The sequence below is a fragment of the Podarcis bocagei genome, assembly GCF_964188305.1.
Source record: "Podarcis bocagei genome assembly, chromosome: 2".
Lineage (NCBI taxonomy): Eukaryota > Metazoa > Chordata > Lepidosauria > Squamata > Lacertidae > Podarcis > Podarcis bocagei.
The window spans coordinates 33,808,559-33,830,470 of record NC_138126.1 but is presented as its reverse complement, the minus strand read 5'-3'; the positions used below and the strand labels follow the sequence as shown (position 1 = coordinate 33,830,470).

The 21,912-nt window shown below is 45.5% G+C and overlaps 1 protein-coding gene across 3 annotated transcripts in view; it reads right to left on the bottom strand.

The window, feature by feature from the left end:
* Window positions 1–1,435, bottom strand: part of MITF (melanocyte inducing transcription factor) — a 141,035-nt gene extending 139,600 nt beyond the window's left edge. For 2 of the 3 annotated variants that reach the window (XM_081184223.1, XM_081184225.1), the window contains exon 1: window positions 1,159–1,435. In XM_081184223.1, coding sequence (XP_081040349.1) covers window positions 1,159–1,262 — 104 coding nt within the window. In that variant the 5' untranslated portion in view covers window positions 1,263–1,435. The remainder of the gene's footprint in view (window positions 1–1,158) is intronic. The other variant, XM_081184224.1, reaches the window with a different exon arrangement.
* Between the last annotated feature and the right edge of the window lie 20,477 nt (window positions 1,436–21,912).

Sequence of the window (21,912 nt, the reverse complement as noted above, 5' to 3'; positions counted from 1 at the left end):
TAGTTGCTGGGTATATATTTCTTCTGTAACATTCCCCTCTTTTCTCCTCCTCCTCTTCTCCCCCCCCAAAAAAGAGACACCAACAAATAGCCCCAACGCGGGGGGGGGGGGAGCAGGCGTGCTCACGAGCTGCTGACACCCTCGGTCTGTTTTGCCACGCACGCTTCTCGCACCTAAGTGAAATGTGCGCCGACGCCGACGCCTTGGCACCCTGCGGAGCCGTGCCAGCCCACACACATTACTTACACACACACACACCCCTTTGCAAAGAAAAGAAAACCCAAAAGGGGAGGCGGGGGAGCCTATGCAAACTGCTCTGAGGTGTCGGAGCAAAAGAAGTGGAGCCAGAGGCGGAGAGGGATACTCTCCACAGGCGCTGCCAGGGAGGAAGGGGGCGGAGGGCAAACGACGACCTGTCATTTCCCCCACCCGCCAAGTGAGCGAAGCATGCGTGTGCGTTGTTGTTGTTGTCGTCCTGCGATGAAGTTTCTCCTTCTTTCTCCCCGGAGGCAGAAGAGGAGAAGGGGGTCGTAGGGAGGGGGACTCCCGGACACCGGGCAACGGCTCGGGTTTGCAAACAACAACAACAACAACACACCCCGACTTCGGTCAAGGGGCTTGAATGACAGCTGGGACAGGAGGTCCTACGCAGAAGGCGAGGCGCCTCGACCCGGAGAAGCGAGAGGAGATTATTTGACGGGGTGGGGAGAGTGGTATGGGGAGACACGGCATTGTAAGGGGAGGGGGCGTCGGAAAGATGGGGGAAAGGCAGAGGGAGGTGCAAGAGAGAGGAAAGTTGGAAAGAAGGGGGAATTTGCAGAGAGAAAGAGAAAGAGAAAGGAGGGGCTTAGGGCAGTAAAAAAAAAAAGGCGCACGGTTGCTGTAGCACTCTCCCACCCGCAATTCCTTCAGAAAGGTTGGCGATGGGCTGCGGATCTGCACCCGCGTCCTCGAATTCACACAAGCAGGGCCAGGTCGCCCTTCCAGATTTAGTCCAGAGTGGCGCAGGGAGGGGGTGGGGAGAAGAGGCTGGACGGTCCTGCTCTGGCAAGAAGGGCAAAGGAAGATAACTATATACTGTATACGGTTGGAGGGAAAGGGTGGGGGTGGCGACGGACGGAGGATCGCGCCCCGGACCGCAGGGGGCCCCCCGCTCACCTGTTCTTCAGCGGCTGGCTCTTCAGCTCATAGTAGGTCTTGGGCTCCTCGTGGAACTCCTCGCCGACCTCAAAGTCCGGCACGATCCCCGACTCCGCCTGCATGTCTCCGGCGAGGCGAGGGAGCGAGGGAAGGACGGAGAGGCGAGGGAGGCGAGCCGCGCCCGCCCCGAGCAGCGCAGCCCTGCGCCCTGTCTGTGCGCCCCGCGGCTCGTAGAAGCGGCAGCAGCTCTCCAGCCCCGACACTCCCGGTTTGGATGGACTCGGCTGGGCTCTGCTCTGCTCTGCCCAAAGCACAGCTCCGCGCACACCTTCCTCCCGGCGCCGCCTGGGATTTGTAGTTCTTCGCGGGGGCGCTGCCTACCAAGCCCGATCGCCCGCCGCACTACGACTCCCATAAGGCCGAGCGGCCGTGACGTAAGGCCCGGGAGGGTGGGGCGCGGAGAGGCACCGGCGCGCGCCCTGTCAATGTCAGCAGAAAGCCGCTCGCCAAGGGTACAGCGGCGGCGGCGGCAGCGCCCCGCTTCGGACGCGGGAGGCGCCGGGGCTCAGGCCCGCCGGGCAATCGGGCCTTGTTCCCACGAACAAAGCTGGCGGCGGCGGCGGCGGTCATCGTTCGCAGGGCCCGAGGTGCTTGCACTCTGCACGTGCTCAGACGTGCCCTCGCCTTCGCTACATTCCACGGGCTGCTGGTCCATGTTCACACACCGGCAAGGCCAAGGCGCTCTGAACATGCCCTGAGACCTCCGGATATAGGGCGGTATATAAATTCAGTAAATAATTTGAATTATGCTTTTGAATTATGGTGCTGGAGGAGACTCTTGAGAGTCCCATGGACTGCCAGAAGATCAAATGTATCCATTCTTCAGGAAATCAGCCCTGGGTGCTCACTGGAAGGACAGATCCTGAAACTGAGGCTCCAATACTTTGGCCACCTCATGAGAAGAGAAGACTCCCTGGAAAAGACCCTGATGTTGGGAAAGATGGAGGGCACCAGGAGAAGGGGACGACAAAGGACAAGATGGTTGGACAGTGTTCTCGAAGCTACCAGCATGAGTTTGAGCAAACTGCAGGAGGCAGTGGAAGACAGGAGTGCCTGGCGTGCTCTGGTCCATGGGGTCACAAAGAGTCGGACACGACTAAACAACAACAAAATAAGAAGAAGAATGCTCAGAGGCACCTTCACTTTCGTGAGGTGTGCCAGGAGTCATGCTCAAAAAGCCTGTCTGGAAACACTTCTGTTTGCCTGGCAGTGTTCCCACATGGCAATGTGAACACTTGCTCTGCACTTTGATCGCCACTGTCTGCCGTGTAGTCCGCACTGAAAGTTGGTTGCTCAGCAAAGGGCGCGTGGTAAAGCCCTGGTTCGTTCGCATTTAGACCTGCCATTGGGTGGGGGTGGGAAAGCTCTCCATCCTGAAACGTTTTGGGTATTATTTTGTCACAAGTGCATCCATGAACACACTGAATAATGCTTGCTTCATGAGCTCAACGGGGCTTCTGTCCTCTGGCCAGATGCATTTCCCAGCAAGTTGGCCAGCCTAGGAATAGAAAGGCTATTCAGTGCCCAAGCGTGGAGTCCAATGCAAACTTGTAACCACCTCCCCAACCATGCTACAAAAAGGCCTGTTTTGAAATACTGGAGGATTGATTGTTGTCATTTAGTTCCATGTCTAGCATGTTAGCCTGAATTTTTCAACCTTGTGGTAATGGGCTTGCAGTCCAGGCCAAGCCTGCCTGTAAATTTTAGTCCTGCAAAGTGTCCTCTTCCCCCTCTGCCCCACCTTTTGGGACTATCTAGTTCCAGCAGAGGCTGCAGGTGATTTTTTTCCTGAAAAGATTTGGCATAGCTTGATGCTTAAATCCTGCTTGCTGAAAATAGATGAGTGTGTTGACATATTTAAAAGATCTCAAGCTCACTCCTTCTTTTTACTTTGGATTAATCCAGAATAATAATCATGAACTATTTAACAATCAAACAAGGGTCAGAATGCTTCTATTCCAGCATAAACAAAACCACCCTTTTAACCCTTCTTTGGGTAAACGCGAATGACCACATATCACAGTAACTTACTACAGTTTGCACTTCACCTCTTGATCAACAAACCACTTGTTCAGATCCTCCTGGCAAGGGAAAATTTAGCTTCCACTTCTACAGATTTCTGACCGTGGGTGGAAATAGGGTAAAATTATCCATATCACTACACGGTGATATCATTATATGATAAGTTTTCTCTCGATAAGTAGGATTCTATATTGATCCTTCTAAGCACCCTGGAATGTGATCAAAAAAATGTACCTGCTCTGACTGTTAAATGATCCGTAGTGCATGTTCTAGAAACTGGCAGTTACTCCCTCTAATTTCTGATACCCAGAGGTGATTGCCATTCCTTATGCAGCAAAATGGCAACATCCACCCAAAACAAGGAGGACTGGGGAAGCCTCAAGGTTTGCAGAAGTACAACAGAACATTAGGGGGGGGAGCCCTAAGAGAGAAAACCATTCAGTCAAATATTGATTCCTCTTCCAAATCCTTGCTCCCAAAACAGCTTTTGAAAACCCTTTTTCCATCTCATACAAGCCGTCCCAACTACCCAGCTCAGTGTACATGTGTGCTTGCAGGGACAAAGGTTCCAGTTTAACATATTTTAACATTACATTGAAGGTTGGGCGGCAGAGGTTGGTCATGGATGCTTTAGCTGAGATTCCTGCATTTGCAGGCGGGTTGAACTGGATGACCTTCAGGGTCCCTTCCAACTCTAGATTTCTATTATCCCACAGCCTGCATGTCCAGTTACAAAAGGACCCCAGGTATCAGGGCTGGGAAGGACATCTACCAAGGACCCTGGAGAGCTGCTGCCAGTCAGAACAGATGATCCAGGCAAGCTCATCCTACAGAGAGTAGCACAGAGTAGCTAAATGGGGTCACAGGCATCCAAGACACATATGAAATGAGTAAGGGGACAGAATAAGTAGATGACAGGAAGTGGTTTCCATGTGCTTTTGAGACTTGGAACCTCTCTTTTATAAAGCAGACTTCTGGAGAGGTGTGTGTGTTACAGAGCCAGGCAGGTCATGATTCAATGGGGGAGGAACAACTTCTTTTTAATTCTCAATTACATTTTTTTCAAATTCATACATTAACCATTACACCCATACATTGACTTCCCTTCCCCCTTCCATGGTTCATTTTAAATATCTATTACTACTGCAAATTCTAATTACTCCATATTTTTTAAATTTCCCTTTCTCATTGTATCTCTGGTTAATTTACACTGCTGAATTTACATTGCTAACATTTTGACCTGTTTACAATGATGCTTCAGATATTCTACAAACATTTTCAAGGAGCAGCTTATTTTGGGAAGAGTTAGTGTCCATCCCTCGCTTTCTTTTAACGCCCCTGGTTTTCGTCAAGGGACAACTTCTTTAGTGATGTGGCCGTGTCTCTCCGAAGTGACTAATCTTATTTTGAATTCAAAGTAGATGATGTAATATATCCTGCACTGGGATAATTTATATTTGGATATGACATGTGCAAATGTTTGATTTTACACAGAGTTTCCTTATCGGGCAAGTGTGGTCTGGTGAGTAGGGTGGGAGCAGAGTTCTGACTCTAAAAATGCTGCACGGTTTGGGGCCAGTCACATCAGTGCTGCCTCAATTCCTCCTCCCCCCTCCCTGCCCCCTGTAAAATGGGAAAAGCTAACAACTTGCTCTGCACCACTATTGTGTTCTTCAATATAGTAAAGAGTGTAATAGGCATATAAAAGCCAGATGCCAGTATTCCCACTCACTTCTATTGTGCCCAGAAACAAAATCTAGGGTGCAGCTATGCATGCAGATAGCAGCAGACTTTCAGTTGCAATGGCTGGGGATGCAGGAAATCTCCTAGGAAATACAGAACATTACAGGTTAAACCATGTCCGTGGTGGTGTCCCCAACTATTTACATCTACTGTATATAAATAGTTGCCATCGAAAGATAAATAGCATATTTGATGATATTGCTACAAAACGTAGGGCGTATGGGGTGTTAGGGTAGGGGTAGTACCTCTGGTGGGGGGGACACATCATACTCCTTCTGGGGTAGCTTGTCCACATTTGCCACCCCCCTTGCATTCAGCTCTTACCTGTGCTTCCAAGAAGCTGCCAGCATGCGACAGCAGCCCTGCCCCAGGAAGCCGCTTTGACTGACTGGTAGCCAGTGGGACTCAAACACTCAGTGAGTTGAGGATTTCCCCAGCATGTAGATGAGACCAATAGTGGGTCCAATGGTCAATTAAGTGGTTTCTGCATTTGCTGTAGAGGGAAGTGAGGGGCAGATGGGGCTCATCAACCTGGGAAGGTAGCCCATCTAGAAGGAAAACTCTGATCCTCAGTCTCCGCTGCCTTCTGGGATATCTTTGGGAGAAGAAAGGGCTAACTAAGGAGTAAACCCTACAAAAATCTGGACTCCCTAAAATGGTTGGATGGCGTCTTGTACACATAGCTGTCAACTTTTCCCTTTTCTTGCGTGGAATCCTATTTGGAATAAGGGAACTTCCCTTAAAAAAAGGGAACCATTGACAGCTATGCTTGTACACCTCTTTCTGGCAACTCCTGGCAATATTCCAAATCTCAAGTCTCTGGTCACACCTAGGGCAAGAAGTTCCATTGTCTTGTTAACGACCCACAATGGCTCTCTTAGGGGCCCTAGTTTGGCCAGGCTATCCAGGAATTCCTTTGCAGCTTATATTCTCCCTTCATATCACAAATAACCTAAAATCCTAGCATTTATTAATTTTAGTGTTTAGGGGGACACCCCCCCCCAATTCTGTAACACCATGTTACTCCATAAAATGTCAAAATAAATAATAACCGCCACCCTTGATCATTACTGGATTGTGGCACCTCTGCATAGCTGAGAAATCAATAGTTATAGGACTGAGGGGGTTGGTATGGATAATGACTTTGGGTCCCAATCAAGCCTGTGATTTTGTATCAATAAGTTTGTAGTTTGTAGTTGGAGAATGGTGAAGCCTCTTTCTTAATGGGTCTGTTAGGCATCCATTTACATGGCTAAAGACTTGGTCAAGTACAGATGTGTTGCCATAGGAACAGCTGCCTAGTGATGTATTTTCACAAGCACTCACCTGGCTGGAGGCCACCTCATTCCTATAGGCCAGGAGCTAGCCTTTGTCTAGCAAGCTCTAGAGGTGAGAAGACATAGAGGCTTGACTTGCTCACTGTGCTGAATCCAAAGCTTTGGCTAGAAACCTAATGAGGAAGCAAGGTCTGTTGGAGTGTGTATGCCGTGAGTCCTTCCAACTTATGCTGGGGTTTGTATACATGTGTAAATAAATAAAACCATATGTTCTAAAGATATCACTGTCTCCAGTGACTTTCATCCCAACGAAATCAAACCCTCAGAGATTGGAGAGTGTACAGCAATACATTTCGAATAACTTGAATCTATACACACTCAATTGTCTACGAACGTTGGCTCAGTAAACCATACCACTTTACTGTTTTGTATAGGGGGAAAGGATATGTCTACATATTTTAGGTATGCTTCCTGACATCCGCTGCAATGTTATGATGCAATGGCACAACCATCCTGCTCTCTCCCTTCTATGTAATACTATTATGATGATGGCGATGATTTAATAGTTAACAGCTTGCAGTCCAGAGTGCTAACAGGCACATAATGAGCTGATGGTGACATAGCATTTCGATGAGCTTGAAGGCAAGTTCTGCTTCCAGAGCTTCGCCTTTGACAATGTGTTTTGTACAACTTGGTAATGAAATTATGACTCCTCCGAAAGGGAACAGCAGCCACCTACTAAGTTTGGCTGTGCAAGATGTTAAGGAGTTCCCCCAAACCAATGAGCCACAACACAGGTGGAACAGATTGCATAACAACGAAAAAGGCCGTCATCTTTGATTATATAACATGAATGTTCTCTTTCCAATTTAAAAATTTGTGATCGTTCATTAGTTAACATTTGGCAGGGAGGGGTGGGGAGAGAGAGAGAATAATTCAGATGCAATACTCTACAGCCAAGAAGAAAGAAAGAGCAAGCAAGCAAGAAATATAAGAAACTGAGGGTGCGAAATATGGAGGAACACATTTGATTTGGTCTTGGACGAGATAGTCAACATTTTTATCAAGGGGGAGTGCCCCGCATGTACCTCCCACATCCTCATATGTTCACGCAGAAGCGGAGAGTACAAAAAGAACAGGGAGAGTGACTCAGCACTTCTTGTCTCCCTGCTTCTGCACTTAAACGTGGGAAGTGGGGACGGGTTATTTACATGTAAAAAAGCCCCACTTCCCACGTGATAAGCCGAGGTGGGAGAAGAAGAAACACGAGGCAGTCACGCTGCCCTTGGCTTCCCATTTCTGTGTTGCAGACAAACTGTCTGTCGCTTAGGAACGTGTCACATGGGATTGGGTCAAATGGTGGGGAACCCTCATGAAATCTTCATAGCATTATGAGTTTTGGGGTGGGGGAAGGTTTAGCCCCTTGTAACCCCTGGACCCAGCATGTGTTGGAATATAAGCCAGGCTAGCTTAGCTTCCTGAACCCCTGGATATAGCAAGTGCTAAAATCTAAGCCAGGCTATCTTCCTGTGTTGAGGTGATTGCCTGGGTGATGGTCCATTAAGAGAAGAAAGGATTAAGGGGTTCAGTGGGGGGCCCTCCCTCAACAGACAAAGCCAGAGTTTGAAGTAGAATTTGGGGGGCTTTGAAGCAAAGCAGCAAGCAGGGGCGGGGAGAAAGAGAGAGAGAGCGCCATGGTGGATCTCTACTGGAATCCAAAACTGTGGCTATGGGAGAAACAAGGTGCTTTGGGGGGCTCAGGTTGTATAAATGTGTAAATAAAACCATATATCCTAAAGACGCCGCGGTCTCCGCTGTGCCTCATTCCAAAAGGAAACATGAACCCTTGGTAGGCATTTGGAACCCCTAGAATCCTGCACCGCTCAGAGATTGGGGTGGCATTCAACTATATATTAAAATCCATGTGCATTCAACTGCAAGGAGAAGCCTTTTGCTCTGGCGAATGATCATCAGAGCTCAGCAGTAAGAAAAGTTTGCACTGTGGAGTATTCGTGGTCCGTGTTCCAGCCAGCCGCAAAACTCCATTCCGCTCCCTTTCAGTCAACATTCCATGCCTGCTGATCATGTTTAATCTTTATTGAGCTCCTTTGGAGTCATCCCTCCCCACCCCACACTTAAGTTCTCCACCTTCCCACAACTGTTGTACTTCTGCAAACCTTTGGGGTTTCCCCAGGCTTGCTGATACCTTCCTCTTGTGTGTGGGTGGCACTATTTTGGTTGCATAAGGATCTACACGTGGAGAATGAGTTCACTCTTAGTAGCTAGGATGCTCTCTGTGGTGTGCAGGAGATTCCAGCTTCAGTTCATGACCACACGGATCCAAAATGTCTCAGGGGGAGGCAACAGGTCAGAGAAATACCAGTTGGTCCAATGGTATGACTCAGTGTTTAAAAATATTCAATGTGCGTTAGAGGTGTGCAGCAATCACAACAATTCACCTTGTATGTGTAAGCAGATTTGTAGCTGTATCTGTATTTGGAAGCAACCTGATGTGTTTCAGAACCACTCCATGTCTTCCCTGCTCTCACAGCCAAAGTTAATAATAATAATAATAATAATAATAATAATAATAATAATAATAATAATAATAATAATTCATTATTTATACCCCGCACATCTGGCTGGGTTTCCCCAGCCACTCTGGGCAGCTCCCAACAGAATATTAAACAGAATAAAACATCAAACGTTAAAAATTTCCCTAAACAGAGCTGCCTTCAGATGTCTTCTAAAAGTCAGATAGATGTTTTTCTCTTTGACATCTGGTGGGAGGGCATTCCATGGGGTGAGTGCCACTACTGAGAAGGCCCTCTGCCTGGTTCCCTGTAACCTCACTTCTTGCAGGGAGGGAACCGCCAGAAGACCCTTGGAGCTGGACCTCAGTGTTCGGACTGAACAATGGGGGTTGAGACGCTCTTTCATGTATACTGGGCCAAGGCTGTTTAGGGCTTTAAAAGTCAGTGGCAACACTTTGAATTGTGCTCGGAAACGTACTGGGAGCCAATGTAGGTCTTTCAAGACCGGTGTTATGTGGTCTCGGCAGCCACTCCCAGTCACCAGTCTAGTTGCCGCATTCTGGATTAGTTGTAGTTTCCCTTCAAAGGTAGCCCTACATAGAGCGCATTGCAGTAGTCCAAGCTCCTCTCCCCAAACCACTGTGACTGGGGTGCGTTGGGGAAACAGTTTGCCGTGATTAAAAGCTAGACCTGTCTGCGAAAATGAAATATCTCAGCCTCCCCACCTTCTCCCTTCTTTCTACACCCTGTCCCATCACAGGCTTTGAGCATTTCTCATTCAGTTTGGGTTTTACTTCTCAGGGAGGATGGGGGCATGGCTATAGGGAGGAAGAATAGCCCTATGTGTTTAACTTTATGGAAAAACCTGATCTGTCCTTCCTTCCTTCCTTCCTTCCTTTTAGATTGCACTTTCCCCCCTGCCTCACGCAGGTGCTCAAGGTGGCACAGATAGTTCTCCCCCTCCTGATTTAATCCCCACAACAACCCTGTGAGGTAGGTTAGGCCAAGGGGCAGTGACTGGCCCAAGGTTACCTCATGGCTGAGTGGGGATTCGTACCCTGGTCTTCCAAGTCCTGGTTCGACAATCCTAACCAGCTCTCCTTGTTAATAGTGCAATCGGTAGTGTGAAGACTATCCTGAATCATCCCATTCACCTCATTATTCAGGGTACACACAAAGCTGATGCATTCCTCTATTAGTGATTTTACGCATGTACATACACATGCACACACACGCACACACAAGCACACACTTAATTGGTAATTCTATCCAATAAGGAAATTAAGAATACAGCTTGTTAATACATCCATGCTGACCACTCCCAACCATTTGGTACACTCTGATTCTCTATACACTGAATTGCTCGTAACTTTGGGGAGTATAAAAATCACATCAATTCCTCTTTCCTTTATTAAGGTAAGAGGTTATAGATGTTTTCCTCCACCGGAGCATGTATTTCTTGCTGGGTTGGATCAAAGGTCCATCTTATCTAACATCTCGTTTTCACATAGAGACTAACCAGAAGTTTCTGAGAACTTTGAAAGCAGGACATGCGGTCAATAACACCCACTGTTTCACCTTTCCTCATCTGTGAAATAATTGTTTATTTCAGTCTTAAACAACTTTCAAACGACATTTACTTCCCTTGACTATTTCCATTTTAATTAATTCCCTTATTTCTGAGAAGTTTCCTTTTTTGCAATCAGTTATGACGGGGTTTGGACTTTTGGGCAACTTTCCACTTACATAAATGGAAAGTGAATTTTAAATTCTGAGACCTGTTTCATTCAATGCGAGTTCACATATACAGTAGCAAATCATTCGGAGATTCACCTGAGTAAATATTTCAGTGTTCGTGGCTTCATTTCTTTATCTCCCGCTTCTCTGAATGTATTCCTATTGTCACATATTGACTGCTGCCTGTCAGATACCTTCTGCAACTGCCAGGTACCGTTAATGTCGACAACCTCTGCATGTCAGCTGTTGAAAAACTACCACAAAGATAACTGGTACATGTCAGGCAAATACCGAGTGCTATGGCAAGCCAGCTGTTAGAAACCGTCAATCCTTGATTGCCACATGTCATCTATCATCAAATGTTGAGTAATATGTGTCAGACATTGGAAAACTGGCTGTGATGGCACGCTAGCAGTCAGATACTGTCCAATATCGACTGCTGCTGCATAATCTTTGGGTGTCAAAAACCACTGCTGAGTAGAAAGCAGATGGTTGATATGGGAGAATCTCAAGAAGTTTTGCCATGAATATGATGGCAAAAGCCAAGTTCTGATTAATTCCCAACCTACCTCCCCCCCAAACCCACCAAAAAAACCAGAAACCCTCAGTAATGTGAATTTCAGCACCATTTAATGTTCCATAGGAATGCAGCTCCTTTATAAAGATTGGAACAAAGTAGCTATTAGCTCCTACTCCTTTCCCATGAGATTTATTAGAATAGTCATACAGGCATACTTTGTGTAGGTTAACGATTTTGTGCCAGAAATAGGTTCGGTGCATAAATAGGAACCTATTGTTAAACTGTGCGCGGCGATACATTTTTGCTTTTCAGGGCAAACTGGAGGCAATTTCTTTCCGGCAAAGGCCTAATCTCCACAGAGATGATAAACCTGTGCCTAGGTTGTACCACTTTAGAGTACAGGTGGCTCACGTGACTATACACTTCTCCATATGCAAGCACATTTTACCACCTCAGAGAGAACTATGGTCGCTTCCAGACTGTCTATATTTTGTGGGAGAGATTCAACTGCATACGAGAAATTTAGGTTTGTGAAATTAACTGGATTAACCACCTTTACTGGTTATGAAAGTAGCAGGGGAATACACTAGAAAGTGTGGGATAAGCTATGGATTTATGGGAAGATGTACGAATATTGCGCAAGCAAATCAGGATGAATGCTCAGTGTCCTATAACTTCCCTGAAAACAAATCCGTACGGATGCTCAGTAATGACTGGGCATTGCACAACTCCCACATAGGCTTTGTGTGCAAGCAAATCAAGATGGACATTCAATAAAACAGGTCATCTGGTGAAAGACTAAACAAAACTACCAAGTTACCACGGAAGACTTAAGAGCAAAGCTCACACAGGTAACAAATTCTCCAGTAAGCCATATCACACTGTTAATGTTGCAGGCAGATTGCTTTATTTTTCACTGTTTTCTAAGCAGCCTATTAAAGTGATTTCAACATTTCCGTGCCAGAGGCAAATGGTGCGTGGGGGTGTTTTTCAGTAGCCTTGTATATGGTAAATACATTTATAGAGGCACTGTCATACTTCTGATGTCTTCCAGATTTAGGGTTTCTTGTAGCCATCAGCCATCAAATGTTGCATAATAGGACATTCAGGGCAAAAGAAACTTTGGAAGCCACATCCACACCATATGTTTAAATCATGCCTATCCCACTTTAACAGTCAGGGCTTCCTCTCCAAAGAAACCTGAGACTGTAGCTTATTAAGTGTGCCTGCCCCTGACTAGACCTGCTAGATCTTTTAGACCACCTGTGGGGGTGGGGGAGTTATTCACGGTATTGTACCCTATAGGTATCACAAGGAAACATTGCTGCAGTGCATTATACATTGGGCTGCCTCTGAAGATGGTCCAGCAACTTCAGCTGGTACAGAATTTGGCAGCCAAGCTTCTCAATGAATCAAGACAGTTTGAGCATATAACACCAATCCTGGCCCAACTTCACTGATTGCCAACTAGCTTCCAGGCCCAATTTGAAGTGCTGATTTTGACTTACAAAGCTTTAAATAGCTCAAGACCACAATACCTCATTGCCTCTCCCCAGTGCTATTTTTCTGGAACTCACCATGAAGGCCTCCCTTATCCTCTTATAATGGCAATGGCGCCCACCTGAGAGGTGCCGGAACTGAGTTTTGTCAAGTTCTGGCTGAAAAAAAGCCGCATGTGAACCAGCCAGGACCCTGTGATAATCATCATTTTTCATGTGCCCTCTCCATGAGAGGTCCGGAGGGTGGCAACACGAGAACAGGCCTTTTCTGCAGTGGTTTCCTATTTATGGAATGCTCTCCCCAGGGAAGCTTGCCTGGTACCTTCGTTACATAACTTTAGGCCCCAGGCAAATACATTCCTCTTCCTCCTCCAGGCCCTTGGCTATTTAAACAATCTATGGCCTTTTAAACTGAGGGAGGGTTTAGTTTTTTGTTTGTTGTGTTTTTATGTGTTTGTAATTGGCCTTAGCTGAGATTTAGGAGAGAGGTATAACATGGGCAGGGAGTGGTTCTCAGATTGTGGGCAATTATGATGTTGGAATCTCCTTCCTAGCCTGGAAAATAGATGGCCACCAAACCTGGGTTCCCCCCAGGCTCCCAGGACCATCGTCAGAAGGAAATTATTCTACCTCTTACCCATCTCTATTTCCAAGCACTCCTACAGTCTGCCAACATGATTTTGCATCTGCTGGTAAAATGACAATATGTGTGAGTCACACAGAACTTTCCCAGTCAAGCATTCACAAGAGCAAACGTGGGGTGACCAGATGCAAAGGAGGCAAGAGGACTGTTGTTTTTTTAACTAAGCTGCACCATTTTTGTTGAAACAACACATGGGAGTGTATTTATATCTCAGCTGTCACAATAGGACAACTAACAACAAATTGTAAAACAGAACTAGAGGTACAGATCACCTGTGTGGCACATATCAGTTCCCCAGCATCTCCCTTCTGGTAGAACAAATACTTACACTCTTTCATTTAAAGGTAGATGTCAAAATAGGATTCCAGGTGGAGAAATCGAAATTAGAGACAGAACTGCTTGAGCCAAAGACTAAAGTACTTTCAAGAATGTACAACTTGCTGCTTAAATGGAATACTCAGGATGAGACAGTCAAATCAGCCATGATAAAATGGGCTCAGGATATTGGGTATAACATCATGTTTGAGGACTGGGAAAGGTTATGGACCACTGGAATGAAATTCACAGCATATAATGCCCTGAAGGAAAATATTATGAAAATGATATATAGGTGGTACATGACCCCAGTCAAGCTTGCAAAAATATATCACCTGTCTGATAATAAATGTTGGAAATGTAAGGAGGCTGAAGGGACATTCTTTCACCTCTGGTGGACTTGTCCAAGAGTGAAGGCCTTCTGGGAAATGATCTACAATGAGTTAAAAAAGGTATTTAAGTATACCTTTCCCAAGAAACCAGAGGCCTTCCTCTTGGGCATTGTTGGCCAGAAAGTGTTAAAGAAGGATAGAACTTTTTTTATGTATGCAACTACAGCAGCAAGAATACTCATCGCAAAATACTGGAAGACACAAGATCTACCCACACTGGAAGAGTGGCAGACGCAATTGATGGATTACATGGAATTGGCTGAAATGACTGGCAGAATCCGAGATTTGGGAGAAGAAACAATGGAAGAGGACTGGAAAAAATTTAAGGACTATTTACAAAAACACTATAAGTTGTATGAATGTTAAGAATTTGCACGATTTGGAAACTTTAGCTTCAGCAATTAGATTTGGTGAACAGGAAACTAAGTTATAAATAAGAAAAGGTTGAAATTTAAAGTAATATTATGTTTAATTTAAGGTATAAGTAATTGATAAAAAGTACTTTAAATCCAGAAATATAATATTTGAAAGGTACAAAGTAAGGCATGAAACAAGGTAATAATTTGCTGATATCTTTATTGTAAAGAACGCAGGGTGAGGGAGATGCGGGGAAGTCCAGTTGGCTATGTAAAAAAGTTTTGGAAAGTTGGATTCCTTCTTTCTTCTTTCTTTTTTTCTTTTACTTCTTTTCTATATTTCTTATATTCTGTGTATATCTCTGACTTTGTATCTGAAAAATGTAATAAAAATTTTTTTTTTAAAAAAAAAACATTTAAAGGTAGATGTCTTGCCATAGCTGTCAACCGTCCCTTCTTTGGCGGGAAACTCCCTTATCCCAGCGCCGTGTCCCGCTGCTGTCCCTTATTGATGATGTCCCTTAAATTTCCCGGGTTTCAAAGGAAGCAGCTCCTCTCCCTCCCTCCCTGCCGGCCAGGTTCCAACTGTATTGCTTGACTGCCTGGCCCGCCCCCCTCCAGCCTCCTCTCACCAGCCTCGGCCCCCGGGAGCCCCTCCCCGCCATGACTGGCGGGAGCCTCGGGCACTTCCGCCACCATCCTCCTCGCGGCCGCTGAACTGAGCGTCTCTGCCTGGGGCCTCCCCTCTGCCCACCGCCACCGCCACCGCTCCCGTACTGCGGCTGCACCGCCGAAGGACCCGGATGAAATGGGCAGCCTGGCGCGGCCTATGAATTGCTGAGGAGCCTTGAGAGGAGAGCGAGGCCAACCATAGAGAAAGCAGTTCAGAGAGAGGAGGAGGAGGCAGAGGCGGAGGCACGGGCAGGTGTTCCAAGGGCTAACCTTAGAGGGGGAAAGCAGAGGAAGGACCACAAGTGCTTCTCCCATAGATTTGTAGTGGTAGACTAGCACAGATGGTCTGATCTGCGGGTTTACTTCAGGCGCTATTTCCCCCCCCCCCTTCCTCCCGCCCTGCCTGATGGAACTGAGAGCTGCAGATGGAGCATGAGAGAAAAGATACAGAACTGCAGCAGCATCTTCGTAGCTTGGACTTCGTTTTGCGCGAAAAGTGGTTGCTGCTTGTAGTTATTTAATTGCCGTGTTTCATCAGTTGGTGTCTTGAGCAGCAACCTCTGGAAACAAAGGTCTAAAAACTGGCGCTGCTCTCCAAAATTATCTGGTCCCTTTTAACTTTGTATTTCAGCTAGTTGACCAAAATCCCTTATTTTGGCTGCTGATCCCTTATTTTCGAGGCTGCTGGTTCCTTATTTTCAAATCTGAAAGTTGACAGCTATGTGTATTGCAATGCTCTCTATGCTGTGAAAGCATAATGCATCTAGCCACTTTACAGCACTTTCCCTTTGCCTTTTTCTCTCAGCAAACCATTACTCCTTTATGCTGTCTCCTTCTTTGTCCTGAGGGAATGTGATCTTGTTCTGAACCTTGCACAGCCAAATAGGCAACCTCACGCCAGCCTTCTGCCAATATAGTGTGAGCCACCCAGTGCTATTCTCAGAGCTGTACTGATTCTTGCTGACGTGATTGCTGATAGCTCACAGATACCTCACGGTGGAAAGCGGAAGGATGCCGGCTCCCAAATGAATAGGAAACAGCCAAGTACTGTACAAACTTCCCCAAGCACAATCGAAAGGAAAACGAGTGCAGAGGGATAGTCTCAGCTTCTAGGGACATCAAGTGTTTACGTTAGCATTAAGCACTGCAGAGAACAACTGTTGCCAGCAAGAATTTAACATAATCTTAGGAAATGTTTAATACATTTCCCCAACCTGTGACTGACCCAAAAAACACCTGTAAGTTCTGTGCAAATGATTAAGAAGGGCAGATCATCTTGGCCTGTAGCGTGCTAGCAATACCACCATCACCAACGCATGAGGTATCACTAACATGCCATATATTGCCACACAATCCATCCTAACCACAAGGGTATGGGAATGTTCAGGAGCACTTGACATTCAAGATGTCCACTGGAGTCCCTAGTTTTCTTTTCTGGGCTAGAAATAAGCAGGTCCATCAGCCTCGCATCTTGTTATGTGTTCCAACATTGCGGCTACTCTAGTAAAGGCATGGATTCTCCTGCTGAGACCTACTCCAACGTAATTCTGCAAACACTTTTATTATACTAATCCAAAAACAGTAAATAGGCACTGATCTCTCACAAAGAGTGGGGGGGGCACAACCATAAAAGTCCCACTCCTCCATTTATATACCTGCCTTTACTTTAAATATCTAGATATTGTTTGTTTGAAGCATGTTTATTTATGTCTCCAGACAGGAAAAGCTCCTCATACAGTAAACCTCAGTGATGCTACAGGTCCTGGTGCTTGCAACCGAAAACACCAGTGAAGAACCTTCAACCTGTAACCCTAATTATACCCTCAAGCCTTCCCAATTTGTACCAGGGGACTCTTTTTCCAAAGCCACATGCACCTGCCCTATATGTCATAAACTTCTTCTTCTTTAGTGATCACTCAAAGTCTAGTAAGATTGTCTTCCATAAACACGGTTTTAACAATGAGTCTGTAAGTGACTGTGGAGGCCAATTATGGATCCACTCGTCCTTCCACAGTGGGGACATTGGTTTCCGGGCAGGAGTTGACCACAGTGTGGATTTTCCAAGCTTACCTTCCTCCTAGCACGTTTCTCCCTTGCGCCCTGAGTTCGAGTGTCTTCAAAGCCCATGACACCTTTGGTAAAGGCTGTTCTCCAACTGGAGCACTTGCAGGCCAGTGTTTCCCAATTGTTGGTGTGTACACTACATTTTAATTTTTTTCCCTTGAGACAGTCTTTAAACTTCTTTTGTTGACCACCAGCATTGCACTTTCCATTTTTAAGTTCGGAATAGAGTAGTTGCTTTGGAAGACAATAATCAGGCATCCACACAACATGACCAGTCCAACAAAGTTGATGTTGAAGAATCATTACTTCAACACTGGTGATCTTTGCGTCTTCCAGTACACTGGTATTAGTTCACCTGTCTTCCCAAGTGATGTGTAAACTTTTTCTGTGACACCGTTGATGGAATCTTTCGAGGAATTGGAGATGGTGTTTATAAGTGGTCCATGTTTCACAAGCGTACAGTAAGGTTGGTGTTCAAAGCTGAAATCGAGGTTCAACTACATGCCATGTCAAATCTTCTGTCTCTGAGGGAGTCAAAACTAAAAAGTTTTCTGTTTGGATGGGCCACACAGCTCTCAGTGATGCTACATGTGCTCTGCATGTGCAACATCCCACATCCTTGGCCTCCCCAGCTACAGGCCCTGCCCAAAGCAGAGAGATCCTGCCCGTAAAACAGAAAATACTGGGTCAGATAGACCAATGGTCTGATTCAGCAGAAGGCATTTTTATCGAAATTTGGATTGCCACATTCAGTAAGTCCAAGCACCGTCACCTGAAACATTCCATATGAATGCAAAGGCAAAAGTATCTTCACGATTGCATTCAAATGCATTATAGAAATTGCCTGTGTTGTTGCCATAATGTCACACAGTGCAGCTGGCGCCAAAGCAAGATGCTGGTTCTCTCTTTCTATCCTCATTAGCTAGGACCTGAAATGTTCATTTCATTCCTCATTTCCACAGCAGCACAAGGTGTGCATTACACCTTCGTACTGGCAACAGCTTTTCATTGCCTGCCTGGGAGGGACACACCTGGCTAATCAGGATTTTTTTATTAAAAAAACAACAACTAAAAATGCTGCTATTGCTGAGTCACTTGAAATACTTTATTTCTTACAGCAGGTGCTCGTTGCTTTATACTTTTTTTTTTTTTAATTAGGTAGCTTTCCAGTCGGTAAGCAAAATGCAATTACGACTGAATCCGAGTGGGATATTGAAACAAAAAACAAAAACTGCCAAAAGCAGCCCCAATTGCCATGGAAAGCAAGTATTGCAGATTGGATCCTTCTCTGCATATACTGAATGTGGGGTGAGGTAGAGGGGAAAGGCCGGGTTGAGGTGGTTGCAAGGGGTCCTGCTGCAATTTTCAAAATAGGATCTGCCTTTCCCCCAAAGGAGTGTAGGAAATAAGGTACCATGAAAGTCTATTCAGCATTAACCCATTGATAATGTCATAACCTTTCATCATCTACCAAAAAAACCACACACCTCTGAACAGTTTCACAAGTCTCAGCAAACATTTTTGTTTTATTTTAATGCCAACCTTGATAAATGAAAATACTCTGTGCACTTAACTCATCATTGTTTGGGCTCATTTCCAGCTCAGAATTAAATCCTTCTTTCAGTGTCATAGCGAAGTCCTGGAAATATTACACAATAGTGTCTGCACATGTTTAGAGTTCAATCTTTTCCCGATTTAGATTTGCCTGTGAATCCCCATTGCTAGGAATTGCAGGTTTGGATGGCTACTGTGAGAACAGAGTGCTGCACTTAAATGGGCCTTTGGCCTGATCCAGCAATTCTTCTTAAGTTCTTAAAAATTGTAATTACCTGGCTTCGTATAGCCCTCACCTGTGGAAATGTTCAGGGCAGCTAACAGGCCTATGCCCAGGTGAGAATTGCCAGTCTGGTCCCCCATACAGGGACTGTTGATTCAGTTTCTTCATTTGTGTGATTGCAGTTGGTCAATTAAAGACTAGGAGGCTCTACGTCATACAACTGGCTCCTCCACACAATTTATTCTAAGTTGCAAGCCTGCTAGCCGTACACATTTCTGCAAATGGACTTTTAAAGGGGTGGGCCAGGGCATAGAATTGCATGCATGAATCATTGTCAGTCACTTGGGATCTTCAAGCTCTAAAAAAGGAATAAAAATTACCCTTTTTTACTGTGAAAAGCTATGGGGAATCTGCATCTGTTTTGCTTGCCAAAGGTTCTGGGTTCAATCCCTGGCATCTCCAGGAAGGACTGGTAACGGAATCCGTTCCAGAAGTCTGTTCCAAAACATTAGGAAACCAAGGCGCGGCTTCTGATTCGCTGCAGGAAGCTCCTGCAGCCAATAGGAAGCCATGGAAGCCATGTTGGACCACAATACTCACTTCTGGGTTTGCAGCATTCAGGAGCTAAAACGTTCGACTCGCAAGGTGTTCGGGATCCAAGGTACGACTGTATTGGCAAAACTAAGCTATATGGACCAATGATCTGACTTGGTTAGTGTGGCGTTTGCCGTCCTAGGTGGGTCATAAGGAAAGGGTTAAATGAGTGTGAAGTGTCAGGGAACTGACATCAGAGGCACGGGAGAAGGAGAGGGTCTCTGATTCTGCAGGAGAAGGTCCCAGCGCTAGGGGGAGACTCAGCTGGGAAGGAGGGGAAGAGAATGAGTGTAACACCAGGGATCCAGGAGAGCAACGGGACAGGGAGGTGCAGGGGCTCCAGGACTCTTCGTTGGAAGTTAGTGAGGAGAGCCCAAGCACCCCGCTGCCCACGCCCACCCTGCGTAGGAGACTCCCGCGCAGTGAGAGGCGGAGACGCTTAGGCGTCAAAAAACTCTTATGTTGGCAGCGCTTTAAGAAACGCCCACAGACAGATTCTACGAGTGACTAAGGGCAGCCACGCTGAGATGGGCTGTGCAGTCCGGAGGGTTTAACCAGGCAATCCGATGCTCAAACGGGGCAGGATTACGCACGAGTAACTCCCAACCACTACATGAAGTGATTGGCCAGTGGGAACCCAAGGGGAAGAGTTAGAGTTAGAGTTGGAGTTGTGTGGAAGTCAGTTGGGAGTTGGAGAACGAAGAGGGAGGATAAGTCTGTGGGTTGGTCGAGTTGTGTTGTGAGGGAGTGAGAGAAACTGATAGGAGGAGTCAGATAGACAGTTGGGATAATTAGTTAGCAGTTATTAGGAAAGGTATAGGCCGGTATAGAAACTAAGATTAAGAAACTGACAAGAAAAATTATCTGAAACCATAAACTTGTTAAGGCTTATAAAATAAACTTGCTTATTTGATTTAATGTTAACAACTGTCTGGACTCTGTGTGAACCCGAGAGAAACGGGTTGGTGGCAGCGGAGAAGCAATCGCAGTGGTAGCACAGGGATCAATAGACCGTCAAACGGCCGGGGACCCTGTGTGATCGCCACAGTTAGAAACTGCCAGCAAAAATTATAATTATTTGCGTGTGGCTAGCATTATTTGTCACAAATGATCTTTTTCCTATAACTTTTTAAATCCCACAAGGTTACGTGAAGATTTGCTAATCCTCTGGCAAATCAATTCTTTTATAACAGTTGTGTAAACAGACCCTCAGCCTGCCAAGCACAGAAACATTATTCCCATGGGATTTTACAGGAAGAAAGAAATGAAGCAAAATGAATCGCCAAGAGCCATAAAAACAATCGGTATCAGAGGTAGGATGAAACTCCAGGTAATCTGGCCCCTAGGTAATTTATTTATTTTTTTAAAAAAACACCCTGAACAATGCCTCTTTTCATCTACCAAACAGAAGATTGTTCCTTTGATGCCATTGCAGAAGAAATCGCTGCGTTCTATTGCCAGGGACTCCACACGTACAAATCGTTCATTACTGCTGATTTAGCTCCTGCGTCATGCTGGTTGCAAAAGACACTGATTGGTTGAGATCAAGGCAAATATTCTGTTGATTTACATATTTTCCCAAGGAAGGTGCGTCTGGCTTGCATTCTATCCAAGTCTAAGTAACTGTCAATCACAGATTCACCATTCATCACCAGGGACAACTTCTGCTACTGTGAATGGGCAGTTGGGTACAACTATTTATCTCAAAGGAGGTTCTGCTGCATTTCTTGGCAGATCTGCACACAGTGATCTGGAACAAATGACACTTTGGCTGTTCCGTAATGAATGTAGTCAGGGGGAATATATATAGATAGATAGATAGATAGATAGATAGATAGATAGATAGATAGATACACACACACACACACACACACACACACACTCTCACACACATTTCCCTTCCAGACCCTCCTGCCAAATCATTTCCCTTTCCAACAATTAATTTCCCTCAAAAATTATTCCTCACCTCATTTCCTCTCTTTTCAAAATCCTTTTCTGCTAACATTCCTTTCCCTGAGAGATTTCCTCCAAAAGTCATTTCTCTCCAAAACATTAATCCCCACCCCCCAGTTCTCCCCTAAGCAGACTTCGCTTCCATTAATATACCCAATATTTATTTGTTGAAAAGATAAGTTTGCATCCAGGGAACTTTACAAAAAGTGAGGGGGGAAATACAGAAATTTTGTTTTCACGTTTAAAAAAGAAGAATACATTCACAGTGCAATCCTATATTGGTAGCAAACTCTCTAACTTCAGTGGGTCTTACTCCCAGGTAAGTTTGTGTAGGAGTGCAGGGTTCAATACACTTACAAAGCCTTCAGATTAATGCTTCCAAGTATTTATTCTCCCTTGTGAATAAAAAAAGTTGAGCTGGGACTGTAAAGAAGATCCTTTGCATCCGCTGCTTGAATTCAAGGAAGCATTGGGACCAGAAAGAGTGCTTCTGTACTTTTATTCCCCCCCCCAAATTTTTATTATTTTTCTTTAAACAGCATTTCCAACATTACAATAACAAACACAAAGCAACCTTTTTGCTCTGCCGAGCTTACGACTTCCTTCCTTCCCTT